The 26869-nt window shown below is 35.9% G+C and overlaps 2 protein-coding genes across 2 annotated transcripts in view; one reads left to right on the plus strand and one right to left on the minus strand.

Annotated features, from left to right (window-relative positions):
* The window catches only part of LOC108978180 (E3 ubiquitin-protein ligase RNF181 homolog), a 77951-nt gene extending 65833 nt beyond the window's left edge, over nucleotides 1-12118 (minus strand). Inside the window, exon 1 of the mRNA XM_018948338.1 lies at nucleotides 12089-12118. The gene's annotated coding sequence lies outside the window, so the exon portion shown is untranslated. The remainder of the gene's footprint in view (nucleotides 1-12088) is intronic.
* Nucleotides 12119-14622: 2504 nt separating this feature from the next.
* LOC108978174 (zinc finger protein SNAI1) lies at nucleotides 14623-16092 on the plus strand. Its single transcript, XM_018948321.1, has 5 exons — nucleotides 14623-14713; nucleotides 14780-14888; nucleotides 14958-15105; nucleotides 15218-15805; nucleotides 15909-16092. Exons 1-5 carry the CDS (start codon nucleotides 14690-14692, stop codon nucleotides 16060-16062), a joined length of 1023 nt encoding a protein of 340 aa, XP_018803866.1. The 5' UTR covers nucleotides 14623-14689; the 3' UTR covers nucleotides 16063-16092.
* Nucleotides 16093-26869: the final 10777 nt, after the last annotated feature.

Consider the following 26869-nt stretch of genomic DNA (forward strand, 5'->3'; position numbering starts at 1 on the left):
CTAAACGTGGCATAAAAATTTGGCAAAGGTGTGATTCTAAAACTGGTTATACATATGATTTTAATATTTATGCGGGTAAAGAGGAATGCTCAACATTATSAGGAACTTTAGGGGAGAGAGTCGTTTTTAAATTGTGCAAAACTATTCGAAATCCAGATACTGTGTGGGTTTCTGACCGTTTTTTCACATCATATAATCTGATGAAAACTTTGCCATTTGCTTGCGTAGGAACATGTATTCAAAAYAGAAAGAACTTGCCAACCATTAGTGACCGTTTGAAGAAAGGTGAATGTAAATTTTGCATTAGCGAAACCGGTATAATGGTAGCAAAATGGCAGGMCTCACGTGAAGTTATTGTTATGAGTAACTGTCATAGTCCTACAATGTCCGCAGTCTTCAGAAAGCAAAAAGATGGGTCAAGGGTTGTTACTAACTGTCCTAAAGCATTGGCTTTCTATAATGAGAACATGGGAGGAGTTGACATATCTGATCAAAAGGTTAAAACTTATGAACAGAACAGAAAATCCAGCAAATGGTGGCGTAAAGTATTTTTCAAGCTTCTCATGACATCTATTGTAAATGCCCATATTGTTTATCAGGAAAATATCCACAAAAATTTTATTGTTCCACTCGCAGAACAGCTCATTGCGCAAGGAAGAGTTAGGACAAAAGTCAAAAGGACATCTACAACAAAAGGACCCAGGTCAAAAAGAGCAAAAAAAATGTTAAACGTGGGAGATCATATGCCAGTAAAAGGTGATCGCCGCAGACGCTGTGTTTTATGCACCTCAATAAAAAAAGAAAAACGCACGTATTACATTTGTTCAATGTGCAAAGAGCCCTTATGCTTTTAATGTTTTGGCATGTTCCATAAATAAATAAAACTTAAATTGAGTTACAAATAAAAACTAAATTTTATTATTCTCAAAAAATTATACCAATGGGATATATAGTCCCAATTAATACACACATCTAGATGTGTATAAGAGACAGGGGATATATAGTCCCAATTAATACCGTGTAAATATACCAGTGGGACATATTATCCCAGGACATATCTTCCCTCTGAAGGATACGAAAAAAAAAAAATTGTTTTATTTTTCTCTTTTAGAAGATTATATCCATCCGAAAAAACGACCTAAATTTTTTTTAACATCGCTGCGTATAGTAAGGTAGTGAAAGGGTTAAATGAAAAAAGTTATTTATTTTTTTTTTTGGTCAGCCACCCTGTATTGACATCATTCCACTTAAAAACAGACTAGATAAGGCAGCGAAGCGTATAGGTCAGGTTGAGAATGAGGACAAGACGAAATATATTCTACCATCAAATAAACCGTCTTCGCACACGCGACTTGACTTCCACGTAACTGTTGAGAGTCATAACTTCGAAGTCGTAGATAATTTCGTCTAGCTTGGAACCAGAATTAACACCAATAACAACGTCAGCTAACTCTTGCCAACAGGTGGTACTTCGGACTGAATAGAATTGAAGAGTTAAGTCCACTCTCGACGAACAAAGACATAACTCTAAATGTCACTCATCTTACCCATCCTGCTAGAGGCATGAACGATGACAACATTCGATGTGTCGACGTTAAGAGTTTTTGAAAGAAAGATTCTGCGGCAGATTTATGGTCTTTTGGGCATTGGCAACGGCGAATACCGCAGTCAATGGAACGACGAACTGTACGAGATATACGACAACATTAACATAGTTCAACGAATTAAGAGACAGCGGTTACGCTGATTAAGTGGTGTTCCGGCGAAGCAAAGGAAGAGAAGGACCTTCACTTTACCCAATAAAGAAGTTTTTTTTTCTCGAAATAGAATGTCCAGAAGTTGATTTCTTCATCTATTGCTTTTCAAAAATGGGTTTGTAACAGTAAGAAGGTTGCTGGGATAAAGAGGATATTTCGCCAATGGATGGAATAGATAAACGAGATCTTTGTTGAAGACAATTAAATGGGATACACTTAGGATTGGTGCGGAATTTTAATTGGTATTGCTGTGCAAACTCACCGTCATTTTGAGAGAAAGCTTAGAAATAGAGCGCACAATTCTGTTGCAAGGTATCTGCTAGAATGAAGTCACTTTTTGATTGACTTTCAGAAAAGGTAACATGTTATGTGGCGACTCTTTTATGATATCAAATTGCTTTACTGCAGAATTAATGAAAATATTTACATTTTATGAACAATTTTTTGTTTGTGGGTTTGTCATGTATAGCTATGTACCTATTTCTGAGGACCGTGTCAGATTTAACAAGTGTGCGAATCTGTGGTACAATGTGATATGCTTATCAACATACATTTGTATGTATATAGTATGTTACATATACGCGAGTGCTTGAACTCACATTATGTATGAGCAGTTGTTTATGGAAATTGAATTATGTGATGACTGTGCATGGTCGTGCTATTTTTAGTTGACGAGGTTTAATCAGTAAATTGACAAACCGAAATAAAAGCGTATTTGCATTCACACTCGCACTGCCATGCGTATGAAAATAAGGAAAATAAAAGGCACCCAAATGTAAATCTCAGATATGACGGCACGGCTGGCTGGCTGGCAGTTGATTGCAATAGCTCCAATCTGCTTGAACTCGCTCAGCTTTTTGTTGCTTTTTCCGCTTCAAACAGCGCCATATTGCCCGATAAAGATGAGGAAAGACACAAAAAAAAGTTGGCGAAATTTATGCATGAGCCAATGCTTTGCGAAGGCAAAAGTTAAAGAATGCGAGACACAGGAAGGCAATTTTGTACTAAAAATAACCCATTGATTGCACAGTTTATTTATATAACAACAAAGGCACATTTAAGCTGTACGCATTTCAGCGTGGGATATATATACGGTACTGCTCGAGAAGGGTGTAAAAATGACGATTTTGAGGAACAGCTTTAAAACGCTTAAAAATGTGAAAAAAGTCATAAAGGCCGAATGACATTTATTAGAAAGCATTTAACTGCGCAACCACAACAGTGAGTGGTCCCTCACGTGAGCGCCAATTGCATTATAACTGCTCACATGATGACGTTTACAACACTGCCGCCGAACTCGAAATAGCAGACTAATTGCATTTTATACTCGCCACTTTCGAGCCATAAAATCGTTTTGCAACCTCGACCTCGCCCTCGCCCAGTGCCTCGCGCTTACTGCGCATAATAAGTAAATTTTTTATAGCGCCGTTAATGCGCTTTAAATCGCGCATTGTTAATTCACGATTGACGGTGAAAAAATAGCGTTCGTGTGTGGAAATTTTTTGCTGAAATTAGAAAAAAGCATTTACTTTTAATGGCACAGCAAAGTTTAAGTTCAAATAAAAGAAGTATAGCTATATGTCTGAGACACAAGATAATTTGATAAGTATCAGCATATAATACGGAGGCTGCTAGATATATTTCTGGCCTAGGCAACACTAAGTGTTGCCAGGTGCAATCTGACATTTCCATTAGAAAGTTTGACATTTTTTAGCATAACATCACTCAGAACGTTTTGTCATTTAATCGTGAATTCTTTTATTTACAGGGAATTAAAAAATTCATTTTCGTGCGATCATTTTTCACAACTTTCGACGTGGATAATCACGACAAGAGTGCATTGATGAACTAAAATCTTTGTATGGCTATGAAGCACCATCCTATAGCACTGTGAAAAATTGGTACAACGAATTCAATCGTGGTCGACGCTCGCTCAAAAACGAATTCCGTGAAGGTCGTCCAAAAACAGCCGTTGTRCCAGAAAACATCGATGCTGTACGTGAACTGATAATGCAAGACCGTCATGTAACATACCTTCAGATAGAGGCATGCCTATGCATTTCTTCCAACAGCATACATTCGATATTGCATGAACACCTGGCCGTAAAAAACGTTTGTTATCGTTGGATCCCGCACAATTTGACAATCGCTCAAAAAAATATTTTCAAAACTTGATATGATATATTTGATAAATAGGTATATAATGCGGAAGCATAATCCTTTCTTAAGGTTGGTATCCAGCTCTCAATTAATTGCTCAACAAAAAAAACACATTATTTCTCAGCTAATTTTGACAGCTGGTTACGCATTGTGAATGATCCACATTAGAATAGCAAGAGAGAATAAACAAAGAAAATAAACTTTGTGGGTATTGTGTATGTATGTATGTGTGAAGTAACATAAATATTTTCATTGCGATTTAAGGAATGTTGTGGATGATTGGTAAGTTTTATACAACATTTCAAAATGAACTATATTTCATCATAGTGATTTTAACTAATTTATGAGGAATTCAACGATTACATTGAATTTCGTTCAAGAAAGAATTGTTGATTTGATGTTCTTCGCAAAACCAGGTTTGCCATATTCGCATTTTATTGAAAAAAAGTATTAAAAATTAGTACTAGATTACTTTAGAGCTGAATACTAGCACAAGTAAATTTATCGCAGGAAAGTTTCTTGACCATTTCTTAAGCGTTTTTTTATATGAAGTTTTTACATTTCTTGAGAGGGACCATTCACCAAAACAGGAGGTACAAGAAAATCACTTAAGATTTAATTACTCAATTAATGAGTCTTTATTTTTTATTTCGTGTGTTGGTTTCGAGTTTTTTCAACGAAAATAATACAAAAATAATTATATTAACTTTTACTTTTTATAAGGATACACCATGAGCAAAAAATAGTAAGACTTTGTTCATAATTTTAGAAATTTTAATTCTTCAAAATCTATGTATGTCGTCCCCAATGTTTTAGAGGCTATCCGCCTTGTCAACGTTTTTTCTCATCCTCGAAACAGTTGTTAAAATTAACTTGCGGAATAGCCTTCAATGGGCGTAGCTTTTCACTTTAGATGTCTTCAATTGACTCAAACCGGTTTCCCTTGATTTTTGACTTGCTTTGAAGTGATATTTTCGGATCGGGATCACCTTTACCACGATAATTGATCGATTGATCATCTGTTTCCGGGTCGTGTGCATAGAAGAGACTTATCGCCAGTAATCATATGTGTCATGACATCCTGGTAGTCGGAAAGCATTGTTTCAGAGATGTTATGGCGAATGGGTTTTCGCGCGAAAGAGTCTTACTATTTATTGATTACAGTATAAAAACTTTAATATTGGAAATTTGGTACAAACATTGGAACGGATTATATCTGGTTAAAATAATTGTATTTGGATTTGGATTTTGGTCAAATATTATACAACTATTTTTTCGATAACTTATTGCCATTTTTAAAAAAAAAGTCGCTCTCCTACATTTCGTTCTTCCCTTGGGGCTAATTTTTCTCATACAATATCACTCACATATAGCAGCCCCCTTGGTGCCAGCTCCTGACTATAAGGTGGGTACATAGGAATTTCCCAACCGAACTACGTATTACTAAAGTTATCCGTTGGAAAAAGAATGGCATTTTTCTACAAGAATTAATACGATTTAAAATATAAACATGTAGAAAATCATCATAAAGGGGTTAACATGAGGTTCACATGATATATTTGAAGTACTCGTTTGAAAGTGTAGAAATATTCTTCGTTCCGACGAAGTTTAGATCTTATTTTTATATAAAATTAAAAACCGGACGTAATGTTCAAAATATTTTAAATGTTGCTATTCTCGATAGAATTGAAAAAATTAAAACCTCGGTCTTTGTCAGCATTTTCATAAAAAGTGGGGACTACGAAACCGAACAATCAGTCTTGACTATATTTATTAACTTAATTTTTGTTAAGAAATGTTTCTGCCTTTAACCTTTATGTTTGCGAGTCATTAGTAGCTACAGGGTTTTACCGGAAAGTAATAAGACTGATTTTGTTCCGCCGCTTAGGGGTGTGCGCGTACTGACTGGATTCAGTAGAGGACGTTTCTAGCTAACAAACGAGAGGCTGGTCAATCGCTCCGAGCATCTGGATAAGAACAAACATTTTCGCGCGACGTGTTTCTGTGAGTGGTCCAAGCCAAAAATGCAGCCTTCGTTAGAGCAGAGGTACGCGATTAAATTCTGTGTGAAACTAGGTAAATCAACGACAGACAAGTTTAATATGATCAAGCAGTCTTATAGGCTTTCACCTCGCCTGTCAAGGCTATTCCGAACAAAGTCTTCCGTGACGCTTTCACTGCTTGGAAATCGCGCTGTCAGCGCTGCATCGATTGAGAAGATAAATATTTTAAAAGTTTTTAAACAATTGTAACATTGTAACGATTGGTTCAATACATTTTTTTAAAATCAACTTAGTCCTATTACTTTCCCGACAGTAATAATTTGGAAATGTTTATTGCAACTAACAACGACCTTGCTCATGATAATATACTTATAAAAAAATTGTTTTCCATACACATTAATAATTAGTTCAACAAAGTGGTATTAAATATAATAACACATAACGGAAATCCAAAAGTTTTGCGCAAATTTTCCTTCACCAATCACTTATGATCATTGACCTGAAAGTCAACGAATAAACCATTAGGATTATTTTCGTCAACAAAAAAGAGGCAAACAACAAAGAAATTGCATTAGCAAATTACTGTCGATAATTTCAGTAATTTTTCAATATCTTGACCCACTCACGGTCATGCATGGGGATACAGCTGTTGATATTGGCTTGTACATACACATACACACATATACATGATATGAGTGATTGTGTGTAAATTTATTGAACTTTGAAGGGTAGCAAGGACGTACATATGTATATGCACATGTCCGTCCTACAGAGGATACATGCAATATACATATTTATATTATTATATGTACAGTCAGCGTCATATTTCATCGTACGGCACACTAAAATCACTTTTTCCGTTTTCAGCAGACTCAACTGAAAAAAGTTCTTCCACAAATTGATTAAAATAGAAAGCAATGCAGTTGCGCACATTTTTTCTACAAATGAATGTAAACACTTGAAAGTATACTAAATGTTCAAAGTTCCTGCGTCATAATTCATCGTACGGCACTTTTTACCGTTAGTTTTAAGTATTATACATAGCTTCAACATAGAAATATTATGTATATCCTATTTTTCCAATAATGGATAAAAGAAAAGAAACTGAAATTGCTAAATCTAAGTCTACTATACAGCATATAGTAAATTCGTTTGAAAAAAATGATTCGTTTGAAATGAAATGAACTACTTGCGAATACAAAAAAAGATCGGGCCGCCCGCGAAAACATAATGGTAGAGATGAACGGGCCGTTGTGGATATTGTACGAAAAATTCACGTGTGAGTAGTTTGGAAATATGCAGCGAAATAAAAAGAGCTTCGGAAAAGTGTATGAGCAAGTCTACAATTCAGAGAACATTACGACGTAACGGATATTCTTCACGAACAGCTCCTCAAAAACCGCTAATATCTGAAATAAGTAGACAAAAACGCCTAACTTTCTCAAATCAGCTCTTGAAGAAGGGTCTGGACTTTTGGACAGTTCTTTTCCAAGACGAAAGCAAATTCAACATTTTCGGATTTGATGTACCTTCAAAAGTTTGGCGAAAACCGGGTACAGCTCTTGAAGCTAAAAATTTGCGATGTACTGTAAAACATGCAGCGTGGTGGTTTTGGGTTATATGACAGGTTCTGGAGTTGGAAACATGGTGTTTATCAGCGCAGAAATGTACAAATTACAGTATTTAGAAATTTTGAGGCAAAATTTAAAACAGTCGGTTGAAAAATTGGCTTTACCGAATGATTATGTTTTCCAACAGGACAACGACACAAAACATACTGAAACTTAAAAATGATACAATTTTGTCAGTGGCCACTCTAAAAAAGGCCTTAATAGAAGTGGAGCAAGACACCAACTTCATTTACAGCTAMACTGATCTCTTCGATGCCAAATCGAATGCAAGACGTAGTAAATCTAAACGGTGGACCAACAAAATATTAAATTTTATGTTTCAAAACTAATGCATCGTATATTAAATATTAATAATAGAATCTAATTACGTAAATATGTAGCGTACAATGAAATATGAAGCAAAGATTTTGTTCGGCTTTTTTTATTTATCATTTTCATTCTGAAATAAAATTAATTAATTTGCTTATGAATTATATAACTGACAAGATTTATTTTATTTATGAAACATTTGAGTGGATTGGAAACGGAAAAATTTATTTTAGAGTGCCGTACGATGAAATATGACGCTGACTGTATAATATACTATATGCAACAAACTTGCTTCAACCTGAAAGTGAATGTGATTGATATGGTGCACATGGTCTCTGCTGCCACATACATATGTATGTATGACGCTAGATTCATAAATTAAATTGGCAAAACACATTGACTTTCAAGGCCACACAAAAGCACTAAAAGGTCCACGGCGGAAAAAAAATGTATAAGGCCGAGAAGGTGAGTAAACTTTCAAAACTGTTTTGGCAGGTGAATAGCTGCATAAAAAATATTTCATAATTATGCACACAGTTTATTTACTTTGAAATTAGATATGTTACTAATGTACTCAAATATGCAAATTACGTGATTTTCTAGTTATGTATTATATTCTCGCCAAAATTCCCTTTACTCATTTTCACAGTTATACTTTCAGGCATGTGCCGGAAAACCGCTGAGTCATTTACGGTTTCTTTATTTTCTTTTGTTGTTTGTATGTTTTTGTTTTTTTTTTTTTGCGAACAACGCACCCCACTTAATGTCAGTTCTACTAAATTTCAACGCGTTTTTCCTCATTTTCTCACAGTTTTATTAATAACCACGACATCTAGAAAATACCAGTCTAAATTTAGCATTTTTAATCAATAAAGTAATTGTACAAATTACTGCAGGCTTACTCATCATTGACGCTATTATGTTTTTGTTGTTGATTTTTTGTGAGAACTCGCTGGGAAACTGTGGGAGGCGAGAAGCCACAACCGAAACATTAGCGTTACCCCATGCAAACTGCAGCAACAACAATTTGTATTGTCCACAACAAACGTTATTGTTGTTTTTTGTTCACTGTGAACTTCGTGGACATCACGACCATCACAAGGGACACATCATCTGCATGTGCACTATATAAAAAGACACACATATACACATGAACACATGTGCCCAGCGGTAAATTAACCTTCGCACTGATTCTAATTGTGATTTGTGGGTGAATGCGAATGGCAATCGGCGTTTGGTGCATGGCGTATAGCGAAATTGTCTCGTTTCACTTAAAAGTCTACCTTGGGGAAACGACTCGAGAAATAAACAGCAACAAATTGTTGAAATTATTGTTACATAACATATTGCCAACAAGCTTCTACATGGCAACGAAAATGCGACAAACCGTAGATCCACTAAACGACAAATGAAATGATTAACAAATATGCACCTACATACGTACTCGGATGTATGTCAAAAAAAGAAGACGAAAACATGAGGATTGCAGTTAAGACATGCCCTGTAGGAAAAAGTAAGAACTTTCTAATTTGACACGCAAAATCGAACCAAAATATAACTTTGAAAGTGAACTACTAATTGAGTGTTCAGCTATCCACAATTTAGATCTTAAAAATTATAATTTTTTACACTGATTTTTTTGTAAATTCTCTATGATATTTCAACATCTCATTTTATTTTATCGCACAGCAATATTTTTTTACAATATGAAACTAGCAGAGACTGTCAAAATATTTACAAGTGTGATATAAGAAAGACTTATTTTCTCTTTGGAATCTCAAATTATGCTAATTGAAGTGCACAATTACTTAACATTGGGGTTTGATGAAATTTTTCGCGGCTGCCAAGCACTTTTTGTTAAATCCATATTACCCCCATAGTCGTTATAATAAAACCTGCTGAACTCAACCACCACAACCTCCTCGACTTTAAAATTTAACCAATTTTTTTTTTTTTTTTGCAGATATCGGTGTACACAGAAAAGATTAAAGCTCATATCCCGTTGCTGAAAAAAGCGTAATAATGTTGAATAACGAAGAAGCCCTGTCTCACGATTTCTTGAGCCAACAGCTCATTTGATCCATTCTTTTAAATAATTCCAAATCAAATTTTGTTTATAAATATAAAAAGGAAATCATACATTTTATGAAAATCTATATCTTGATTTTGATCCGTCAGTAAGAATTGCAGCTATAAGCTTTAGTTTTCGGATCTGAACAAATTTTTCGTGAAATTTTTTGAAGAACTTGATTTCATACGGTCAGGTTGAGGTATGACAACAATTAGTTATAATGGACAGATCTGATCATGATTCATGATTATATATTGATATATAAAGAAAAATTCCATACATTATATGGCAGCTATATTCTGGAGCAGTTCAATACCCGGATTTTTATCCGGCCAAGGACTGTCAACTCGGCAGAATTCTGCCGTTACAACAACAACAGGCGATTCCGTAAAATGAGCAGCTTCTTAAGGAGAAAACAACGGTAAATAATTGATCAATGTTTCAAAATCTAAGGGACTAGAAGGCAGCCTTAGCTGATCGCTTCCTAACTTCGTGATGTTTAGGATCCTAAAGTATTAGTTTAAACAGTTGACATGTCATCAATTGTTACATTATGTTATTTATAAATTTGTGCTAAAACCTATTATTTCCTTTAATACACAAGTTGTTTTTCTCGAGTTCTGTAGTTTTTTTTCTGAAACAGTTATATTATAGACATCTTTCTACGCTCAGTTTCACCTAAGCGCATATTTTACCCAGCAGTTTTAGTTTTCCTACAAGGTTATTCCATAAACTTTTATATAGGGCATCTATGTTGGGTTTGCATTTCCAATTTATATGCAAATTTCTCCCAGTTTGTCACTTGTGTTAGTTACAAATTCACGAACAATCTACTCATTCTCTAATGAACTCGCAGTTGTTGGACAAATATACATGTAACAAAAAAGTAAATACATAATAGTAATGATATGTAATAAAACAATAGATATGAATAAAAAAAACAGCGCTGGAAGTGAATGAAAATGTGCGAATGTAGAAAATAATGGTCATAATGGCGAAAGTTACGGAAAATTGTTGTTCTACACATTTACGTTTACTGCAAATTTATAGAGGAAGTGAATGGCTTTAAGTATGGGATTAATTGCCGTTTAGTTATAAAGCAACAAATACATACATGCATGAAATGCTATCAGTATAGGAATCAACAAATTTAATTTCAATAATCAGATTGCAATATTAAGTGCCTACAGCTTGGAAACTACAAATTGATTGACAAAACTAACAACACAAACTTACTAAATGCAATTGAATTCCAAAATAGTCATATACCCTAGATGATAAATTTCGTCATACATACATACATATGTATGGAGTTGCAAGGTATTTATACAAATAAGTGTAATCGATATTGCAATATAGTCAACCTTTGATCTACCTCTGCGAAAGTAGTGACTCATGTCGATTCCGTATTTGTATAGCACCTTATTAAGAAACACAATATACATATGTACATACATATGTAGACATATATTCTTACAAACTTACATAAAATACCAATACGTATTATGCAATGAAAAATAAATAAGAAAATACCTATTTGCTTAAAAATATTTAACAGTCATAAATCATTTAACATTTGAATCTATTACTAAACTAAATAGCGAGTAGTACTGCATTACTACAAGGTTGAAATTTCCTTTTCGACAGTATCTCCCGGCCATATATATTTTATATAATAAGATAAATTTACGACAAATAAATTAAACTTAGTACGTTAAACTTATAAACCGGTGTTTCCCTCAAAAATGCTCGGTCACGATTTGTTGTTGCTAAAGCATACACAGTGCCTTCGTCAGTTTACATGTGTTCCAATTCCATTGTGGCTTTTATTATTTTGCCGCATATCACCACAAGTCGACAAGACCTCTTGCCAAGCGGAGGAACTCTGCCACATTACACACAAACATGGGTAACAATGAAAGCAACAAAAACGCATGCCGGCACTTTTGCTTTATTGACTGCACTACGCTTCCGAGGGCGCAGCACACGGATCGAGGAAACATGGAAACAGTACAAATAAGTATGAAAAAACGAAACTTCCGTAGGCCGATAGGCTTGTTTAGACAATATTCTTATACCCATTGATTTTTCATATTTACAAATAATGTTTATTACATACAATATTTCATATTAAATACTATATTATAAGTCACCAACCTGTTCCAAATTCTTTATAACCTTTAGGTTCTAGCAAAATGGAAATGCACTGACGTTTGCGGCTTCGTATAAAATCGATTGAAATCTAATTAGAACAGCTGCTGCGTTAAAGAAGCTCAGGTTAATTAGGAATTGATTTTCCGTCGATTCTACCCAGAATTCACACAGCTGTTATATACATATAAGTTTGTGTATTTGCACAAAATGTTGCACTTAGGTTTAAGCGTGTTGAAAGCCGATTATTCACAAACGCCAAAATTTACTTATAAAATAATACGCGAAAACAGACATAAAACATAGACGAGTAGTAGAGAATAATTCGCGTCTTTCGTGGTCGTGACCTGGTCTCTTTCTGTTGGTAATTTTTTGCTTGCCCTTTAGTTATCGTTCACACAGTTTGCTACCGCTTTAACTCATGCAATTTTCTATTAAATAACTTTTCACTAATGCTTAATACACAGATTATCAATATTATTGAAGTTATTCCGTTAAATTTCGCACGTAAAAAACTATTTGTAAAAACTGGTGAATAAAATTCGCAGCAAACAACCGAACGTATAACCATAAAATTGTTCCAAAATCCCACAATGTTTTATGCTTTGTCGTGTTTCGCTTTGCACTCGTTCAGTTGTCAACGAATGGCGTTGCCACTCCATTGTTGTTATATAGCAGATAGTTGTGCATAGTTGCATGCTTAAGCAACACTGAAAATATGCAACTATAATTTTTATTTGTTTTAGCGAATGTACATATCATTATATTACAGTAAGTAATGATTCAACTAATCGGCTTTAAATACCTTTGGAACTGAGAATTTTTTATGTATTATATAAAGTGTGTACTAAAGTTGCACAATATATACATATATGCATAAAAGATAATTGAATTAACATTTGAATAACCTTATTCTCTATATCTCTTCTATATTTGTAATCTTAAAATCTTAATTCAATTTAATTTTTATTCCCAAATGGCGTTAAAAAATAATAATTAATCCCGAATGCTAGATTGACAAAAAAAAAGAAACCTGATTTATTATTAAAATATATTGAGAATTAATATTTATTTTAATAATGATTTAAAATGTGCTTTGTTTTGTAATTACTTACTTACAATCTTACTAAAAAATAATGTTTAACATTTTAGTCGCAAATATCTCATTGAAAAAATGAAGAATGGATATCTTTATTCTTATATCCAGTATTAAAAAAAAAAATAGTTTTACAATTTTAATTTTTTCGCATTTGCGTAATTCATGCTCTACCTATTTGGTTGGTACACACAATGCGTTTTGTTTTATTTGTATAAAATTGCTAAAATCTTTCCTTTTTTATCTCTTTACATTGCAGCTTTTAACCTGAAAAATTTTCTCAAATTAACGTATGTATATTTACAATAATTTAAAGATTTCACGTCACAGCAGTTCACACACATACTTTCCTTGTAACTTATTTTGTTTTATTTTCATATCATTCCTAGCGAAAAGATGAAATTTGAAATATTCGCGTGTGTCCAATTGGATTTCATGAGCGCAAGCAATTCAAAATATACGGAAATAACTATTTAAATAGAAGAAAAAAGGTGTTTTAAGAGCAAGTTTTAATTAACAAGTATTTTGGTGACCATTTGAAAATATTAATTTTACTTTATTAACTACTTAAATTGGATGGCAGTGCATTTAAAAATAGAGCTTAATTTGGATAATGAAAAGCCGTTTAATTTATTGAATGAACTACTGCAAGCTAGTTGACGTCTTCTAGGACTGAGTTGAAGCTAGATTCTTCCTAAGGACAGATGTGAGAGAACACAGTATTCATTTCTACGTACATATGTAAATAAGCGAAGAAAAAGTGTCGGGGACACAAAACCGGCTCTTAGAATTCTGACTTTTTGAAGAAGGATTTCCGATTGAAGGTTTTTTTACTAGAGCCGTTACCATTTTTACGGCGTTAAATAAAATATTTTGGGCCGTTTTCTCAAAGTCTTTTGTGCAGCCTTTTTTGTTTATTACTACAAAAGAAGTAGTCTTGGTTAATCCAAATTATGTTGTGATTTGTGCATAAATCCTTGCATATTAACATTGAAGTGAATGAAAATTTTGAAAAAGCTATATTAGGGGGAAAAAGCTTAATCCCATATGAGTGACAAACGATCAAAGAAGAGGAGGAGTTTGAGAATTGACGGAAATATATTTTGAGGTTAGAAAAAGATTAATCCCATATTAATGACAAACCATCAAAGAAGAATGGGGGTTTGACAATTGACGGAAATATGTTTTGAAGTTAGAGAAAAATTTAAAAGGCTTCCTTCAAGATTAAACAAATAACGGTAATAATAAACTAAGTAAAAGAATAAAGAATAGCTTTTGTTGTCAGAAATGAAGAGGAATATTGCAGTAATAATTTTGCTGCTTCGTATTTGCCATCGGCAGATCAACTGACTGCTAATTTTCAGCAAACTGCTACTCCTTCCAATAAAATACGGTTATGTCACTTATTCGTTTCTTATTTCGTATTCCTTCAGCTGAAAAACTACTTTGCTTAATTTGAGACAACATTGCGGCTGAAAAGTTGCAAAGCAATTTCTTTTTAACTCCCCTAGATGGCCATGACTTTTTTACACAAGGTAAATATTTCTCAAGTAGCAAACAAACAGTTTTCGAGAAAAATTCAAATTAATTTCCATTCGCAGCGAGTGACGAAGGAACAAAAGTACATTTTTTCTAAAGCGAAGATGGTGCGCAGCATTTTCTCACAACGGTATAATTACGCCAAAATACGCGTTAACGAGGCGTTGGACGGTAAGCGAGTTTAAAGCAAACAAAATCTATATAGTAAGTTTATTCTATTTAACAAACCCGATGTCGCAGATGTCTTTCGGCGCATACCAATTTTTCCGAAAATCGCGAAGTTGCCGAAGCTTAAGCGCACCTACTACATTGCGACACCGAAGCCGATGGCCGAGAAGAAGAACAAGTTAAAGCCGAAGTACAAGAAATTGCTGCCTTCCTCGGAATGGTAAGACACGATATAAACGCGTTGCAACGAATTGATTTTATAAAACTTTTACTTTTTATACTTTTTTACAAAATTAATTTTGCACTTCATGAAAAAAAAAAACACTTCAAAGGTATGACAGTGATTTCATACCGATGACAACGCGCTATGAACTCGAAATAATTTTGGATACACCGCTTATGGAACGCCATTCGGGACACAATTCGAAAGGCACCTTCAGTCATGTCTATTGGAAGCCAGCCGAAGCGGATGAACCGCAAACCAATGCGCAGCTTACAGCAGCGGCCAATGCCAGCGGTGAGTTGACGAGCAAAACTCAAGCTGACAAATCGCTATCGATTGCGCAACCGTTGGCAGCAACAACAATAACAACCAGCAATGCACTTACAGCGACAAGTACTTCAACGCAGTTCTCACATGGTTACAGTATAAAAAAGGAGCCCTCCGAGCTAGCATCAACGAAATTGCCTGATGCGCCCAAAAGTTTGGCGGCCACCAGGGAATCGCACGATTTCGAGTTTGCAGTGCCGGAACTGAGCAAGCGTCGGCGCAATAAGCATCTGGAGAAGAGCTACGAATGCGAGCAGTGCCACAAGAAGTTCGATCGTCCTTGGGTGCTGCATGGCCACATGCGTCTGCATACCGGCGAGAAACCGTTTGTGTGCCCGGTGGAATCGTGCCAGAAGCGCTTCGCCGATCGGTAAGCACTAAAAAAAAAAATAAAATAAAATAGATATACTATATGCTTATATTTAGATATATTCTTCATAATTCAAATTTCCACTATCATTTTCTTCTTCCAGTTCAAATTTGCGAGCTCATCAGCGCACCAAAGGCCATCACAACTGGAGCTATCAGTGTCCGCAGTGCACCAAGGCATTCAGCCAAGAGAACTATTTAAGTCGTCATAGCTTGGAGGCGTGTCGTAAATTTTTAGCCTCGCATAGAAACGGTTGAGTTGCAAGCAAAGTTGAATTTTTGTTTTGTTTTTTGGATGGAGTATTATTTGTGGTTATGTTGAATTGTACTATATATAATAGAGATACATGAATGAATTCAGTTAAACTTTGATGGTCTCAATTTGATAGGAATATGGACGCTCTTCAAGTTTTTTATAAATAAATTGAAATATCGGAGCATATTACTGTAGAATTGGCTGATTTCTCCAATTGATCAATAGAATATCAAAATGAAAATGAAAAGTCCATCTCCACCTGGTCTTCCAACTGAGTGGATGTCTTCCTCTTCCTCTGTCTCTCCCGGCGGTTAGTGCGTCGAATACTCACTGAGCTGGAGTGTTTTCATCCAATCGGACGACATGACCGCCGTCGCTTAATTCTCTGAACTATGTCAATGGCATCGTATATCTCGTATCGCTCATCGTTCCATCGGCTGTAGCCGTTGCCAATAAGCAACGAACCATATATCTGCCGCAGAAACTTTCTCTCGAAACGTCGACTCATCAGATGTTGTCATCATGTCCATGCCTCTGTACCATATAGCACAAAGGGGAAATGAGTGACTTATAGAATTTGATCTTTGTTCGTCGAACGAAGACTTTATTTTTCAACTGCCTACTTAGTCGAAAATAGCATGTGTTGTAGCTGACATTGTTGTTGGTTTTAATTCTGGTTCCAAGATAGACGAAATTATTTACGACTTCAAAGTTATGATTATCAACAGTGACGTAAGAGTTAAGTCTAATCTGCTTCGCATCCTTAGCTAGTCTGGAGAACGCAGAACTAACGGCGCGGTTGTTATGGCCAATGATATCGAGTCCATTGGCGTACACCAGCAGTTGTACACTTTTGTAGAAGATTGCACATTCTCTATTTAGATATTTAGCTCGAATTATTTTCTCCAGAAGTAGTTTAAAGAAGTCGCACGATAGGGAGTCGCCTTGTCTGAAACCTAGTTTGGTATCGAACGGCTTGGAGGGGTCCTTCCCGATGCTGACGGAGTTTTCGGTGCTGCTCAACGGGAGTTTACACAGCCGTATTAGTTTTGCGGGAATACCGAGCTCAGACAAGGCGGCATAAAGGCAACTCCTTTTCGTGCTGTCAAAAGTAGCTTTGAAATCCTCGGAGAAATGGTGTGTGTCCATTCTCTTTCCACGAGTCTTTTTCAAGATTTTTCACATGGTGGATATCTGGTCGGTTGTAGATTTTCCAGGCCTAAAGCCACACTGATAAGATCCAATCAGTTTTTGGACGGTGAGATTTAACCTTTCACACAATACGTTCAATATAAGAGTAAGGAATCACATGATGTCTAAAAGTGGGGATATTGTTTTCCTTTTTGTAAGGAAACCACTGCTCAGTTTAGGAGAAGCTAAAAAGACGACAATTCACCTTCTATAAAGAATGTGTTGCGCGCATTTGTGCAAGTACTGAAGCCGCTCGATCTTCCTAAGCGACATTGCTTCATTCTATGGGCTCTTGAAAAGTTCCAAGAAGATCCGACGTTTTCGAGCCAAATTTTGTTCAGTGATGAGACCTATTTCTGGCTCAAAGGGTATATAAAGAAGCCAAATTGCCGTATTTGGGATGAAATACAACCTGAAGAGATTCAATAGCTATTTAATCCAGAAAAGTCAACGGTTTGGTGTGGTTTGTAGGCTGGTGATATCATCAGTTCATATTTCTAAAAATGATGTCGGCGAGAACATAACCCTCAATGGCCACCGTTATCGCGGCGTGATAACCAACTATTTAATGCCTGAAATTGAAGCTTGTGATCTCGGCGATATTTAGTTTCAATAAAACGGTGCCACTTCCCACACATTGCATCATTCAATGGTTTTATTGATAGAAGACTTCGGTACGCAGATAATTTTACATTTTGAGTCGGTTGAGTGGCCACCAAGATCGTATGACATCATGCCGTTAGACTTATTCCTGTAGGAATATGTAAAGTCTAAAGTCTATGCGGACAATCCCTCTTTGAGGCCTTGGAGCAAAACATCACGCCTGTCATTCGTCATTTACGAGTCGAAATGTTTGAACGAGTAATCGAAAATTGGACTCAGGTGTGGGATGTACCATTTGAGACGTAGCCGCGGCCATTTATTCAAAGGAGCTTGCTTATGGATGCTTCTCTGCCCATTTGATTTGTGGTTTTGAGTTATTTCGTAGAATATCTGAACGCAGTTAAAATCATAAAATTGTTTAAAAATGGCTTACTGAAGTGAGCTCTAATTCTTTAAGGCCAAAGGAACCATTATTGGATACTGCAAGAAGACAATGTAACGAAGCGCAGACGTAAGACAATAATATTGTTACTTTAGTGGCAGTGCCCAAATGCCAATCCAATAGAGAATGTTTAAACTTTAATAAAAAAACAAAAGATCAAGAAAACATTTTACGACAACAAAATTTTTCAATCAACTACTGCAACATCCCTAGAGATCGCTCTTTCGGAATATGCGGAAATTTTACAAGTAGTTTCAAGTTACGATCAAAGATGTCAGGCTTCCTTCCTACATAGAACAATTCATCATTTGTGAGTATGAGTTATTAAGTTATCAAGAGCGCTACTACGAAGTCAGCTTTGACAATTTTCTGGCCAACACCAATTTATTTAATTCTCATTATTTATATTTTTAAAGAATACGCTATATACTCTATAAATAAATACTATAAAGGTAGTCTGTCCACAAAGACTCCACAATCCTCATCTAATCGTTGCAACAATTGTCTGCAACATTGTCTAACAGCGCCAATGCAAAGGCACTGTAATGTTACAATGTATACAGCGTAATTTGGTCCTCTTCAATAGCACCCTTTCTCTCTCAGGAGAGCTCGCGAAAAAAGAGAACACACCACAAACTTGCAAAACTTTCTGCTCTTACAAGTTTACAGAATAACTGTTGTTGCATTGTTTTGGTCACTTTGTATTGTACATGCATGCATATGTACTATGTATCTATGTTCGCTTCGTATTTCGTGGCATCGTCGAAGCGGGAGCGGGTTGTGGCGGAAATAACATGTGAACTTAGCAATGTACTTCCGTAAATATGGGACAAGTTCAGGGCTGTTCACTGACTGTCTCTGCACTCTAATTTACCCTTGATGACCGTGATTTTTTTATATTGTTATATTATACATTAATTTACACTTTCATATAGATACAGTTTATATAGTATGTATGTATTTTATGAACATTTGTGGATACTTGAAAATATAACACCTACGTATAACGTGTTTATATTCAAGGACACGGTTATACGAGTATGTATACCATATGTATTATATGTACGGATATGCCGCTCACATTCCAGATCTTTCTCTAATTAGTACAAGTGCTTCATGGAAAATCGAAACTAATGTGGTTTTAAACGGCTTTGAACTTCAGAGGGACCGCAATAAGATTAATTGATTTGAAATGGATGTGTGAAAAGATGACTGAATAGCAAGTGCCTATACAATTCTTCATTATTGGCGTAGACACCATTTACGCGGTTATAGCCGATTTAGCAAAAGCGCGCCAGTCGTTCTTCATTTTCACTCTTTAGCGCCAATTGGAGATTCCAAGTGTAGCCAGGTCCTTCTCCACCTGTTCTCTTACAATGGAGTGGAGGTCTTCCTCTTCCTCTGCTTTCCCCGACCGGTATTGCGTCTCAGATCTGGAGTGTTTTCATCAATTCAGCCGACATGGCCTTTCTTTCAAAAACTTGTAACGCCGACTCATTAGATGTTGTCATCGTCCATGCCTCTGCATCATATAGCAACACCGGGATGGGGGAGAGTTTGGTATTTCGTCGAGGCTTTACTTCTCAACTGAACCTGTACTATATTGAAGTTTTAATTCATATGATTATTACGCTATATAAAATTTAATTTAGTAAATCTTGTCAACTCGGAACCTTTGTTAAGCCTTGAACCGATGTCTAAAGTTCGAGTCCTCCAAAAATGTACCAATTATGTGAAAGTTTTTTTTGTCCAAAAGATATTTTGATTTAGAATATCTTATAAATTCGGAGCTTTCATATTCCACTGAACCTATTGTTGATTTGAAGCTAATATAAATAACCCTTTGCTGAGCCTTCGACCGCTATCTAAAGATTGCATCCCTCAACACCATGGATAGTATGTGCAAACATGTGTATGTTCAAAAGAAGAATAGTCGATTATGACTGTTGATCGATTATGAACTCAAATAGCTCATTGGAACTTCATCTCGTTGGGAGCGTAGACTATGATCGGCACTACTTAAGTGTCAAGCGAAGTTAATTTCGTTTTAACCTAGACGGCAGTGACTAAGCTAACAATTTTTAAACATGGAGTGAGTCTACGAAAGCAATTTTAAAATGAAATCTTTGAACATTTTGATCTTAATAAGCTGTTCAGAATGGTTGCTGGATACAGCGATGAATCTCAAAAATGTAGATATAGAGTGACACTGATGTAATATTGAGATGGTTCAACTAGAGTTTTTGAGAGGTGTTTCTCATGCTATTGAGAAGGAGAAAAATGCCTACTTAATGTAGATCAAGTAGACAAAGTCTTAGTCTTAGTTTGGCTGGGTGTTTCGAATAGGGGACGAATTGAGGCCAAATTGAAGAATGAACAAAAGATCCCATCAATGCAGTGCAGTAATTGATGTTGGTGTGAAAGATTAATGGAAACAGAAAGTCTAAAAATAAACATGAAAGTAAGAGTTTTTTAAAACTAAGCAGGGAGAATATGCTGCACTGAAATGGTTTGATGAGTTCACTCTTAGAATGTTTACAACAAATATCCGCTAGTATCTTATTTATATATAAGTTCATACTGATACCAATCGGTGTGGTTAAGTAAGCAACTGCATTTTTTGCACACTGTAAACTTTACAGCGCATGAAAGAAGTAGCGAAACTTGACTGTACTTCGTGGGCTGGGAACTTTAGCTGGTCTCCAACACGCGCACAATATTCGCAAATCACTATATTTTCACATACACAAACGTATTTATGGGTGTAAGTGAATAAGTGTGATTTTATATCCATGCGGTAAATGCATTATGTACCCACAAACAAAATATATATATATATATACTATGTATACATAGTAATCAGTATATTCGCTGCTCATTCTCTTGGGATGAGAGCAATATTGTTGGTTTGACTGAATTACCGATATACTCGATTTGCGAAGAGAACGAATTCGGTGTGGGTAAATGGGAGTGTGATACAAGGTCAAGGTCGTTAGTATGTTGTATAATATATTTGCAGCTCTAACACCGACAGTTAAGTTTAAGGGCAAAAACGAGGACATCGCTTTCTCGCATACATATTTACAGTACACATGAAGCTAAATATGATACTACTTGTGTGTGTATATACACTATATATATGTACATGTACATGTCAGTACATAAATAGATGTGCTATATAATAGGAAGTAAAAATTATGATTTTTCTTAATAGCGATGGCGCAATCCCTTGGCTTTGGTGCGTGGGAGTCAAATTTACCAGAAAAATCAGTGATAACGAATGTGCTGATAATGAAAGAAAATAACGAAAATTATTACTTGCTGCCGTGGTTGTCTACTCAAGCACAAAACGATGTTTGAAGAAGTTTGTTATATTTTGTTAAAATTGAATTTTTTTTTTGAAGCTAAGCTGGCGGTCAATAAAAACGCACAACCAAAGATAATTGAAATAAGATCACATGAGCAATTTGGTTATAAAGTGAGATAACATGTTCACAAAACTTGGTTTTCAATAAATCGATTATGACATTCGCTGTGTGGCTTGTGACAGCGTCCTGTTGTAACCACATATTGTAAAAGTCCCATTCGGAAGAAGTACGGAAGTACGGAAGAAGTGACAAAGAAATTCAGCCAGAAATGAGCCTCGTTGCTGAAGATGATTTTTCGATGAAAAACTGGATCATTTTCAAGTTGTTGCTCAGGGCAATTCACGAATACACGACGATTCTGGTGGTCTAACGGCTTCAGTTTTTATCGTGTTTTTAATCTTGGCAAGATATTTTCGAAAAATCTGCCACAACGACGTCATAGAGTTGCCCTACGCTTGTGAACGACGTGTGAGTGACTGAAATTTTAATAATTTCGACTGGTTGTTTGATCGTATATCTTTTCATGATGAATTGGTATACCTTACTGAAGAGAAATATCAAAAGCGCGGCAAAAATACGGCGTCGTTTACTGTCCCTATTGTTCTACTTTTGTAGCGTCCCCATTGAAAAACCACTTACCAAAAGCTCCGTCAGGATTGGGAAGAACCTTTCTGAGCCGTTCGGTGCCAAAGATGGATGTCGGCTTTCGAATACCGAAAGGAGTTCTACCCGAAGAAGTAGCAAGTCATAGAGGGTTTAACATCGTCTCTAACATCAATGTTCTCTAACGAATATTACTACTATTACTTTTGAAGCAAAGTACCGTTTCTGCCAAGGAAAAATAGCCACTTAGTGGAGGAAATAACAATGGAGTTTGGCAGCAACAAGGTGTGCATTTCACGGCGAGTGAAGTCAAATCAAAAATGTACAATATTTCTCAACGATATAAGTAATTAAATAAATTAAGGAAAATAGAGTTATTACTTAAATATCATGTTTTGCAGGAAAGAGAAGACAGCAGTCGGGTCAACTTGTGGTTTTCCCTCGCAGTGGCCATTGTATGAAAAAATGAGAGCTGTCTGTCGCCGTACGTCAGCTACAACACCGAGAGCTTAGTGGAGGAAAGCTTTCATAGCAAAAGACATTTGTTTTGTAATGGAGTATATATATACATTTTTAAAAAGGTTTTACTAACTCCGAACAACTCCAAATTTCGGTGGAAACGGCTGCGTCTTCTACATTTGTTGCTGCATCTCCATTGTCATCACCGGTTTGCCTACCTTCACCTTCAGCAATGCCGATGTCGCCAACCGATGCTTCCTCATTAACAATATCGTCTCCCGACCAGCAAAAAATGTATGCATATGACAGAAAAATTAGTTAAAAACGACCAGGAAAAAATCTAACTGATGGAGGTATGTCTAAAGGGCACGATTACAATTCTTTTGGCGCCGCGATTTAAGGGTATAATCTGAAAGAGGATAATCTCTGGATTAAAAAATGTATACACACATATCCTTCTCAGACTTACCGTTTACGAGTTATTTGTATTTAAAGTTCCTCAATTGCATATGAAATTTTTAATTTTTTTATTATACTCTCACAACAAAGTTGCTAAAGAGAGTATTATAGTTTTGTTCACATAACGGTTGTTTGTAAGTCCTAAAACTAAAAGAGTCAGATATAGGGTTATATATACCAAAGTGATCAGGGTGACGAGTAGAGTTGAAATCCGGATGTCTGTCTGTCCGTTCGTCCGTCTGTCCGTCCGTCCGTCCGTGCAAGCTGTAACTTGAGTAAAAATTGAGATATCATGATGACACTTGGTACACGTATTTCTTGGCTCCATAAGAAGGTTAAGTTCGAAGATGGGCAAAATCGGCCTACTGCCACGCCCACAAAATGGCGGAGACCGAAAACCTATAAAGTGTCATAACTAAGCCATAAATAAAGATATTAAAATGAAATTTGGCACAAAGGATCGCATTAGGGAGGGACATATTTGCACGTAATTTTTTTGGAAAAGTGGGCGTGGCTCCGGCCCCTACTAACTTTTTTGTACATATCTCGAAAACTACTATAGCTATGTCAACCAAACTGTATAGAGTCGTTTCTTTTAGGCATTTTCATATACAGCTCAAAAATGGAAGAAATCGGATCATAACCACGCCCACCTCCCATTCAAAGGTTATGTTGAAAATCACTAAAAGTGCGTTAACCGACTAACAAAAAACGTCAGAAACACTAAATTTTACGGAAGAAATGTCAGAAGAAAGCTGCATCCAGGCTTTTTTTAAAAATTGAAAATGGGCGTGGCGTCGCCCACTTATGGACCAAAAACCATATCTCAGGAAGTACTCTACCGATTTCAATGAAATTCGGTATGTAATATTTCCTTCATCCTGATGACATGTACCAAATATGTATGAAATCGGTTCACAAGCACGCCTGAAATCTCGATTATCACTTTATCATGCGAGAGTATAAAATGTTCGGTGACACCCGAACTTAGCCCTTCCTTACTTGTTTTTATTTACATGTCATGACAAATACCAGTGTTGCCACATATTTAGAAATACTTAAAAACCTTGCATTCTATAAATTTTTCTATTTATTAGAATGTTTTTACATATATACATATATATTGTAAATCCTAATTAAATTTTAATTTACAAAATCCTTAAAATGAAATTCAGGATCGTTGATGTCTTCGGCGTCATTTTCATCATCAGTAGATATATTATCCACCAAATCTTGTATGGTTTCGTAACGCAACCGTTTCTTTTGAGGAACAATATCCGTTAAATCCTTGGACTCTACTGTCGGCACTTCTAATTCTTTTAATTCTATTCCTTCCTGAAGACTTCCTTCTACATATCCAGGATAAACTTGTTTTATGTCGAGTATAAGTTGCATTATCTGCGAGCCAAGATCATCTTTGTATTTCTCTTCTAAAAAATTTTGACGATAGTCGTATAGGGCCATATATTTTTGTAATAGTTTTGGGCTTCAACGACTTTTAGTCGCACTTTTGAACCAACGATTTTGACTCGAGGCCATTGATTGTATTGTCCGCGTTTCCTTTCTCCACATACTCACCAATGCTATGATTGGTGGTTAAACATACAGTACCGTCACCGAAGAGTTTAATTAAGCCATGGTATTGCTTTCCACTATCAGTACAAATTCGGGATGTACCGGGATGTACAAACCTTTTAATGAAAGGCCACAAATCTGCCTTGCTTTTTCCGTTTACGCGGAAAAAGCGAAAGATTTTGTCTTCTTTACACAAAAGTCATTGTCATTTGTCCAGTAACGCGTCATCTGTTATATTTTCGTTTCGTTAAAAAAGTTTCATCGATTTGAAATGTTTTGCCCTCTCCGCCGAGACAAAACTCTGCGTTTGAGCATATAACCTCAGCAATTTCCCTTAGGTAACTGTAATAATCCACAAAAGTGTTGCAACTCAATATCGGTTCCTCTTTCTGCTTACGCTAATTGGTTAGTTGGGCATGCACCGTCGTCATGTTCATTTTGCTCACAAAACAGCAAATGATTGCTAAAACTTCTTTCGGAGCCAAATGACACTGACACTCATCCAAAAATGTACCTTGCGCTGGACTTATGCTCTGCCTACAATGCTTCGCTCCTTTTTTTTTATTGTGTAATATGTAGACATTGTGATACAATATACACATGTACATACATACTTACCAAAATATGTACAAAGTGCTGTCTGAATCGTTTCTCCATTAATTGGGTCGTCAGATGCATATGAAACATCACACGGATATTTGTATCTAATCTCCTACTCTTCCAAAGCGCGCAATCATTTAAAAATTGTGAAAGACGCAACATGCTTTTATTATTGAGTTGGCATTCCGTACAGAGTTGTTAATTCCTTTTTCGATGCGTCGAAAGCGGGTCTTGAGGTGTCCAAAAGCATTTTTGACAACTCTACGCGTTTTCGAAAGAGCGTGGTTGAATACCTTCTCACTATGAATTTCGATTTACGCTAAGTGGATACGGTTTCATCAGTTGTTTGCTAAAACGAAAGGCCGAATACCTCATAAAAAATACTGGCATACCATTTCGCTTAGTAAAGGACAATTATCCATTTCTTCTTAAGTGATGACGTTTCAAAATAAATTTACAAAATTACATCGCCCCGGACTTGCTACGTTTATGTAAGTAAAACGGTATCTGAAAATACATTGTAAACATTATGTATATTGAGTTTCTAGACTTTACTTAGCATTAACTAATGCCATTAATACGGTGGAATACCATTCTTTATAATTGTAATAATCCACAGCTCCGTCAGATGATGGATGAACCTCAATGTGGCATTCGTCTGTAAACAATTATTAGACCATTAGCTCAAATTTAAAATTCTATAACCAAAATTTACCAATTACTCTTAAGCATTGTGGGAATCCAATTACTACGGAACCAGTCAACACTTCGGTTATATTTTCTCTATTTGGAGGCAACGTTTTGTTGTTGTTGTTTTAACGGTTAGGATGGTGAGGGTTATCAATGTTGACGTCATCTAACGGGAGACCCAGGAAACGTGCTGTTTCGAAGGGGTTGGACCGAAGGGAAAAGGGTGTTAGATGGGTGGGGTTGGTAGGGCATGCAAAGAGGTGGTAGGTGTCATGCGGAGACTCGTTGCATGCAGGGCATACATTGGGTAAGTCAGCGTCTATTCTGGATAAATATTAGTTTAACCTGCTACAGTATCCAGAAAGAAGTTGCGTTAGGGTCGCTCGCGTTTCTGGCGGCAACTCGAACTCTTCGTCTGCGGTAGGTGGTGGCTTGACTCCAAGAACGCCATTCAAAAGTCTAATAGTTTTAATTTTTAAAATAAAATAATCCATATTTATATCAAGTTGCCATGCATATACATAGTGCCGCGACTGAGAGGTCATTCGTGGTGGTTGGTAATATTATTACGGAAAAACGTAACAGACATGCACCTGGCTCAGTTGATAGCCTAAAAATTTTAAATTAATTTTACAAAAATAAAAGTTAGGTGTAATAGATAGATATCTACCTATAGATATGTATGAAATACGTTTGTTAGTTTTTTAATAAGAGTTCATCTCTTTTTCTGAATTTTTGGGTGGGGTCCTTTTTTTTTTACCTGATTTTCGTCACGTGGCATTTTTAGTGTTATATCCGTGGGCGGGGGCATATTCAAAA

This window comes from Bactrocera latifrons, unplaced genomic scaffold (assembly GCF_001853355.1).
Source record: "Bactrocera latifrons isolate USDA-ARS-PBARC rearing strain unplaced genomic scaffold, ASM185335v1 scaffold_119, whole genome shotgun sequence".
Classification (NCBI taxonomy): domain Eukaryota; kingdom Metazoa; phylum Arthropoda; class Insecta; order Diptera; family Tephritidae; genus Bactrocera; species Bactrocera latifrons.